The sequence below is a fragment of the Hordeum vulgare genome, chromosome 5H (genome assembly GCF_904849725.1).
Source record: "Hordeum vulgare subsp. vulgare chromosome 5H, MorexV3_pseudomolecules_assembly, whole genome shotgun sequence".
NCBI lineage: Eukaryota > Viridiplantae > Streptophyta > Magnoliopsida > Poales > Poaceae > Hordeum > Hordeum vulgare.
Genome location: NC_058522.1, coordinates 518,876,383 through 518,884,696, shown reverse-complemented (window position 1 = coordinate 518,884,696; position 8,314 = coordinate 518,876,383). Strand labels below are relative to the sequence as shown.

General features: G+C 44.8%; 1 protein-coding gene across 1 annotated transcript; it reads left to right on the top strand.

Annotated features, from left to right (window-relative positions):
- Positions 1-940: 940 nt before the first annotated feature.
- On the top strand, positions 941-3,265 carry LOC123452051 (28 kDa ribonucleoprotein, chloroplastic-like). The gene is made up of 4 exons (XM_045128623.1): positions 941-1,537; positions 2,189-2,290; positions 2,541-2,822; positions 2,955-3,265. The coding sequence occupies exons 1-4, from the start codon at positions 1,100-1,102 to the stop codon at positions 3,015-3,017; spliced, it is 885 nt and encodes a 294-aa protein (XP_044984558.1). The 5' UTR covers positions 941-1,099; the 3' UTR covers positions 3,018-3,265.
- Positions 3,266-8,314: the final 5,049 nt, after the last annotated feature.

Here is an 8,314-nt window from a genome sequence, read left to right as displayed (position 1 = left end):
GTCACTTGATCAAATAGTTTGTTCTAGAAAAAAACACTGATCCATTATATGTGTACAAAGGCATAGGCAGTCTCCTCCTTGATCGGTCATCCAAATCACCAATTGACCAATTAATCAACACCGGTTTACTCCTTCTCTTGAGTGCAGCTTATATTCGCTATGCAAGGGTGAATGGGTGCACGTTGCATTAGTTTTTCTTTTTGGGAATTGCACATTGCACGAACTATTTAATAGAGGAGCCTCGCACTTAGATGTATTTCATACTTTGTTTATATTTCAGTATAATTAAATTTCTTGGTAGAGATTGTGCAGTGCATAAATCTATGAAAAAACATAACATAGTTTTTATAGTAGGATTGTCTAACTTAGTTGCAACTAAAAGAAAATTCCACAGTGTAGTGTAGGTGTCAGCAAGTTTGTCCTTGATTTTACTATCAACTTTGGATGAAAGTACCATGTTTCTGCCTTTCCGGCGCATAAAATCATTGGACTATGCTATTGTTTCTTTCGTTATGGGAATGATAGTGGAGCCCGACCACAAGGTCATTCCGGCGAACATGCATTTTTTCTACTATCAACTTTGAACCTTTTTCTTTTGAGCGGTAAACCAGACTTTATTAGATAGTATCAAGGTTTTTAGAAAATAGCTAGGGGATCATGGGGAACACTTAGACATGAATGGTGACCAATATCTAAAGAACTACTCCCTCCGTTTTAAAATAAGTAACTCAATTTTATACTAAATTTATGACTCAACTTTGTACTAATTTTATACTAAAGTTATTATAAATTCGAGTCACTTATTTTGAAACAGAGGAAGTATAAAATTCAGCTAAATTATGCGCTTCCCAATTCGAGGCTCGGCCTTAAAAAATGATACTGTATATCTTGTATAAACCAAATGAAGGTAAACAGCCGGGCCGGGCTTGGCGCAGCCCGGCCCGGCCCAGATGCAGGATGACGCGTACGAGGAGGAGGGAGAGGGAAGAAGGAAAATATAAAAACGAAATCCCGCAAAATCCTCGCTCTCTTTCCTTCTCCTCCCCAAACCCAGAAAATCCCCTTATCCCCTCTCGCCCACGGACCCCCTCGACCGTCCATGGCGATGGCGTCCTCCACCACCGCCTCCATCGCCGCGGCGTCCCTCCGCGCGCTCGCCGGCGCCTCCCCGGCCCCGCTCCCGAAGCCGTTCCTCGTGCTGCTCTCCCCGGCCCTCCCACGCCGCCTCGGCCTCGGCCTCCGCGCCGCCCGCCCGCGCGGCCCGCTCGCGCCGCTCGCCGCCTCCGACTCCTTCGAGACCTCCGCGGCCGTCGACGTCGCCGAGCCGGAGGACGAGGCCCTCGAGGCCGTCGCGGAGGAGGAGCCCGCCGTGGCCGTGGCCGAGGAGGAGTTTGACGTGGCGGCCGAGGAGGAGGTCGGGGAGTACGTGGAGCCGCCGGAGGAGGCCAAGGTGTACGTCGGCAACCTGCCCTACGACGTCGACAGCGAGCGCCTCGCGCAGCTCTTCGAGCAGGCCGGCGTCGTCGAGGTCTCCGAGGTGAGCGGCTCTTCCTCTTCGCTGCTGCTGCTGCGGTCGTTCATTTGTCCGCTCGTCCGTGGGTATTGCATACATACGCACGCTTGTTTGCTGAAAAGAATGCCTGAAATACCGTCTCGGTGATAACCCACTCCGTTCCGTTGGTGAATAAAATGGCACAAACTCTGAAATCATGCAGTTACACAAAACTGAAAATTGGCGCATTCAGTTCTGGACAATGTCTAGTTGAATGCGGTGGCTACCCTGTTGGAGCTCACTAGGAGGGGCTGCTGGATTATTCTTGGCAGCTATTCAAGCTTTCTAGGGATGCATCATGCGACCAATGATGTGTGTAGGTGCTAGTAATCACAAGTTTTCGCTCGTAATTTTGTCTTGGATTGTCTGTTACCTTGTTAGGCACACTTGCACACCTTTTCCATCCTAATGTGATGTGGCTTCTAAGTTCTAATAAGAAGTTCCGCTGCTGAGGATTTAAATGCATTTGTAAAGAAAAATGTACCGTTTCCTGACATTGTTACCGTTGATTCACGCCTAGCATGGTATTTGGCTTTATCACTATTTTTGGAGGGGCGGTTGGATTGTAGATGCTTGGAGGCTGTATGCCTTTCCTCTTTGTCCTAAAAATGTGGTTTCTGTTTGGTGCATGTGCAGGTCATTTACAACCGAGAAACCGACCAGAGCCGTGGATTCGGGTTTGTCACCATGAGTACCATTGAGGAGGCTGAGAAGGCTGTAGAGATGTTCCATCGCTACGTAAGTGGACTTGATGATGGGACTGCTGTGCTTTAATATTCTGATTTCAGTTAATGGAACCTGTATATAATGGATGCTCCTGGTTTGCATTTGCATATGTTTCCTGTTATATGTCCCATTTTAATTGATTTGTGTGTTAGGTATTAGTACTCTCCTAGCTCAGAGTCATGCGTGTAATTCGTATGCTGCTTAAGCATGTGCTAAAGAATGTACAAACATGTGCTTTGCTGATTGATCTTACCGTGGGCAGGATGTGAATGGGAGGCTGTTGACTGTAAACAAGGCAGCTCCTAGAGGCGCCCGGGTGGAAAGGCCTCCCCGTGATTCCGGGTCTTCATTCAGGATCTATGTGGGCAACCTGCCATGGCAAGTGGACGACTCTAGGTTGGTGGAGCTGTTCAGCGAGCATGGCAAAGTGGTCGATGCCAGGGTCGTCTACGACAGAGACACTGGGCGCTCACGAGGCTTCGGTTTCGTGACAATGGCGTCGCAGGAGGAACTGGATGACGCCATCGCTGCCCTCGATGGACAGGTTAGTTTAGAAATCATTTGATTCCCCTATCATTTTTACATATACCATGATAACTGCACGAATCAAACCTTGTTTTACCGAGATGACCGGCGCCGCATTGAGTCTCACATTGCTATCTAATGAATTCTGCAGAGCTTGGAGGGGCGTGCCCTAAGGGTCAACGTCGCGGAGGAGCGGCCACCGAGGAGGTTCTAATGAAGGTATATTTGGCGGTGCACTACGACAAGATTGCTGCGTAAGAGACACGATAGCACGCCCGATACCGGCTTAGATCCCATCATCATCCTCCCATCCATCCTTGTGCCATGCATGTCTCCTCTCTCTCCTTGTTTTTCTCTTTTGCTATCTGCCTGTTGCTTCCATGTTCACAATCTGTCGATGCAATTCAAAAGTTTTGTCTGACATACTACGCATATGTTTAAACCCCATGGGTGTTGCCCTAAGATTTGTGCTCGCCTGATATGTGAAAAGCATCTGAAATCTCCTTACGGGAAAAGGTTCCCAAAACTGCTTGTGACCCTGGTTGGATACGTATGCCTACATGGTCGCATGCTTCACATCAAAGCAGTGCATTACGATTCCGAGTCCTGATGCTGCAGCGGACCCCTAGCGTGCCTATATGTGCGAGTTTTTTTTTATAGAACTAGTGAGCTTTACTGATCAATCAAACATAGAGTCATTACAAATTGTTTCCCGGATACACCACGCCAAATAGACTGAGAAGAAAACTCAGACGAACGGGCTAACAGATGTGCAACATCATTCTGCCAACGTCTAACATGGATGAAACTAAGCGACCTGAAGGTGGCCGCCATCTTCTTGATGTCCAGGATTACTGCTCTCAAAGAATATCGATCACGCTCCAGTCCGATGCCACCACGACACCATCTAGACCATCTTCCCTCGCCGGTGTCAAAGCCGAGCGAATCGCCATCGCCTCCGCCAGCTCCGGTTGAGAGACGTCAGGGAGACTGTCACCCAAGGCAACAATAAAACTGTCGCGGTGACCACGAAGCACCACGCCCACACCCATCCTGCCTTACGAAGAGAAAATAGCAGCGTCCACATTCAGCTGACGGCGGCGGAGACCAGAAAACTGGCAAGTTAGTCTCATGCCTGTTGGCAGTGGAAGGTTTCAGGAGGTGTTCTTGAATAAGCTCGACATACGCCTGAATCTTCCCAGCAACCCAGGGGGGGTGGATCGAGCCGCCCTCCTCCCTAATCTTGTTACGAGTTTCCCACAGATGTCAAAAGGTCACAGCTAGCATTGTTGCACATAGTCCATTGTGACGCTCCAAGAAGTTAGCCAGCCAATACTTTGGGGTATTAAAGTGTTTGCGCTGCATGTGGAAATCAAAGGTACTGCGGAGAAATTTCCAAACCTCTCTCGCAAAAGGGCAGTGCAACATCGCATGCTCCACATCTTCCACATCTTCATTTGTGCGAGGGTTGGGTGTTGCATCTGCAACTACAGGTCTCGACATCCTCCATGCTATCTGCTGGCCATGGCGCGCCGGGCTGATGTGGTGAATCACGCCACGTTTTGCTGGCCATGGCGCACCGGGCAGTTACTGTCCAACTACAATTATTTAAGTACAGAGGTATTAGAATTGAGAACCCGAGGAGCACCATTGTGGGCAATGCCGTTGATGTTTCTGGGAATGTGATAAACAACATGATGTTGAGGATGAGTCTCCTGAATGAATCTGCTAGTTGTAGTTCTACATTTCCAAGGCATACTTGATGCGGTTCTCTTGTTGGCATCAACTCGGTCTCATCAAGCTTTGGCTGTTTATCTTCAAGTAATGCTCATCGTTTGTAGAAAGTTGACATATTAGATAGTGACAAGGTCTTTCATATCCATCAATGGCTATGTTTTTAGCCATATCCTATTACCAAAATAAAATAAAATCTTGCAGCGAGTATATAGATAGAAATATGAGTCCAAACGACCATTGCATCCACCAGTTACAAGAAACAGCAGCCAAACGAAGCAACCAAAAACAACAACAATACCCAAAGTGATGCTGAGAAATTGCTAACATTACCATCCACCCACGAAAAAGGGAAAAAGAAGAAGCAAGGTTAACCAATCTATGACGGAAGCCTGGACTAGCTTCATGATTTTACCTAGCATCATTTGGATGGGTGTTTGCTGTTTATCAACACCCTGCTTGTCAGAAGGAAATGAGGGGAAGCCTCCAACGCAGCCGCCACCGCTGACTCCTCTCCAAAAAAGCATAGGGTTTGCAAATTATACCATCGTTTTTACACTATATATGCTTATTCTTGGATATTACGAAACAATGTAAGTTATGTGTAATATGCACGCAATTTTTTTATAGTGATATACTTCAAGTTTCCTTTCTTCATTTCATTTCTTCTTTAGGGTAATACCAATGCAACTAATTCATTCTTTCCTAGAATTATATTTGTTTTTATTTTTATTTTTTGCTTTTTTTTAGTATCATGCCTTTTTCTTTTCTTTTAGCCTAATATTAATGTCCTTAATATATTCATCATTAGAAAACCTTGGTTTTTGTTTAGTTATATATTAGTTTTTATTTTTATTTTTTTGCTTATTGAGTGTTAAAGTAGTATAATTTACAGCTTACATTACTGACTGATTCTATTATTAGTTTACGGAAGATTGGATCAAGGGATGAATTAGGAACATAGTATTCATAGCATGGGTCTTTGCATTCATATATATCTAGTAGCTAATTAATCACATTGGTTAGGTCATATGGCTGTAGGCATGAATCATCAATGCTCCAGCACGTTGATGACCTTCTTCAATGAAAATCAACATCTTGTTCATTGCATATACATAAGTACCAAATTCATTTTCTTACCGATAAGTATAAAATCACGTCGAACACTTGGACTCGAAGTAGTTTTATTAATGTCCTGCCATAGTTTCACACAGATGGCAACTCATTCAAGAGTCTTGTTTAGAGAGATAAAAAAAAATGAGAAAATAATAGTTGAAACTATTTGTAATTGCATGTAGAGAACCATATTAATTATCTTGTTGGTATTTCTTATCATGGTTGAAAATTACAACATTCCACTACAATTTGATCATTGGCATGCAGAAGCATTTGTCTTGTCTATTTACAAGTTTCCATTTTTTTTACATTTTTTGTTGGCTTGTCTATGTCTATTTACACCAAAAAATCATCTCAGTCTTTCACACTTCCCAGCGTTCGCACATTAAGTTTGATCGTCATGAAACCATATGTCCATATCCGCGTATTCCTGACAACTCTGCTGCCTCTATGGTGGTTGGGGGTCCCGGTTGTTGGCATACGAGATAAATGAATATGGGTCACGATAACGCCAACACGTATGATGGGAGCAACATTCGCCCACACGCCTATAACACACAGATGATTTTTTTGTTTAAAAGTTGCCATGTCTATTGCATAGGAATTGTCATGGTGTTTACACTGAGGTTGTCATGATATGTTTCATCTATTCTTTTCAAAAAGCGCTACGCGTCTACCGGTAGATGTCTAGTAAATATCCACCAGCTCGACAGCCGTCGGATCTTCGCACGCGAGCCGTCCAATCTAACTCCGAATGTTCGGTTTGGTCGCCTCCCCGGTACATTAATTCCTGAAACAACAAACCAGTTACAGAAACAGACGTCGATCGATCTCCAGGCACGCCCCGCTTGTCACCTCCCCGACTCATTAATTCCCGAAACAGCGGTCGTGTTGTAGAAATAATTCCTGAAATAACGACCGCCTTGCAGAAACAATTTCTACAACTCCTGAAACAACTACCGCGTTGCAGAAACAACGACCGCGTTGCAGAAACTGGAGAGGGATATATGGTTGCAAGGACCTCCGACTAGCTTGCCTCACTGGTGACATGGCGCACAGTGTGCAGCAAATCGCCATGGTGGAGGCGGACGACAACAGCGACAGCCGTGCGAGACCGGCTGCAACAGCCGTGCGAGACCGGCTGCAACAGCGCACCTCAGTGGCGACGGTGAAGGCCAGCCTAGTAAGTGATGACGGCTGCCAGCTTTAGCAGGATGGCGGGCAGCGGCATGCTCATCACGCAGACGACCATCTTTCTTAGCGCTTCAGGAGGAAGGAGATTGTAGAGATGGGGATGAGGTATAGGAAGAAACGTGGCCGTTGCAAAGAATGTGGTGATGAGGTTATCAGGGGGCGCGTGGCAAGCAACTGAGGGGGAGGATCCAACCGTGATTATCTGTCGGTTGTTGTATAACGTTTTCCATTTTTTCTTCTACCTTTAAAAGTAATTCTGACATAGCCATGATGGATTACTAAAAATTGCCATGATCCATGCATTATATTTACCGGGGTTAATTACTGAAAATTGCCATGGTCGATTAATAAAAATTAAAATAAAAAGTAGTTCAAAATATAACGGTGGCTTAAATCTAGAAGAAAAAAATAGATAGAACATATCATGACAACTTTAGTATAAACACTATGACAACTACCGTGTAAACATCATGGTAACTTTTGGCCAATTGTTTTTTCATCAAAACGTATCAACATGTGATCTAGTTTTGAAGATTTCGTCGAGACGGATTTAATGATGAAAATGGATTTTTTAATTATGAGATAAAACATTTTTAAGTCGAAAACCATTTTTTTCGTTGATGTCATCTGTTTTGACGTGATAAAATGGATGGTAATAAAGACGTTTGTGCCGTATTGTTTCATGCCACACGTTTGGGCCTTAGCTTTTTCTAATGAATATCGGTGTATCTCACGGAGGCGCGTGTCACGCCCAAGATGCGACCCTATCCTCAATTTGGCACGAAGGCCTCGTCAAGGATAGAAACGCATCTCGTCAATGTCGCAAGAATGGATATCGTTACAAGTACATGTACTGAAAAGAAGAGATATATAATAGAATTAGCTTACACTCGCCACAAGCTACATCAGAGTCACATCAGTACATTATATAATCATGAAGCGTAAGAGCAGGGTCCGACTACGGACGAAAACAAACGACAAAAGAAGAACGACGTCCATCCTTGCTATCCCAGGCTGCCGGCCTGAAACCCATCCTAGATCGATGATGAAGAAGAAGAAGAAGCAACTTCAAATGAACGATCAACGCGCTCGCGTCAAGTAACCTTGACCTGTACCTGCAACTGGTGTTGTAGTAATCTGTGAGCCACAGGGGACTCAGCAATCTCATTTTCAAAGGTATCAAGACTAGCAAAGCTTAATGGATAAGGTATGGTTAAGTGGTGAGGTTGTAGCAGCGGCTAAGCATTTATTTGGTGGCTAAACTTATGAGTACAAGAAGTAAGAGGGGGAAGATCTACGCATAACGGACGCGAACTACTGTTGATCAAATGAATGATCCTGAACACCTACCTACGTCAGACATAACCCCACCATGTCCTCGATCGGAGAAGGAACTCGCGAAACAGACATTCACGGTTACACACTCAGTTGACATATTTTAATTAAGTTAACTTCAAGTTATCTAGA

Excerpts from the sequence above, each read along its gene's own strand:
- LOC123452051 (XM_045128623.1), top strand. The coding sequence starts at position 1,100 with ATGGCGATGGCGTCCTCCACCACCGCCTCCATCGCCGCGGCGTCCCTC. Across the intron at positions 2,291-2,540 it reads TAGAGATGTTCCATCGCTAC|GATGTGAATGGGAGGCTGTT; the intron begins GTAAGTGGACTT and ends TACCGTGGGCAG. Across the intron at positions 2,823-2,954 it reads TCGCTGCCCTCGATGGACAG|AGCTTGGAGGGGCGTGCCCT; the intron begins GTTAGTTTAGAA and ends TGAATTCTGCAG.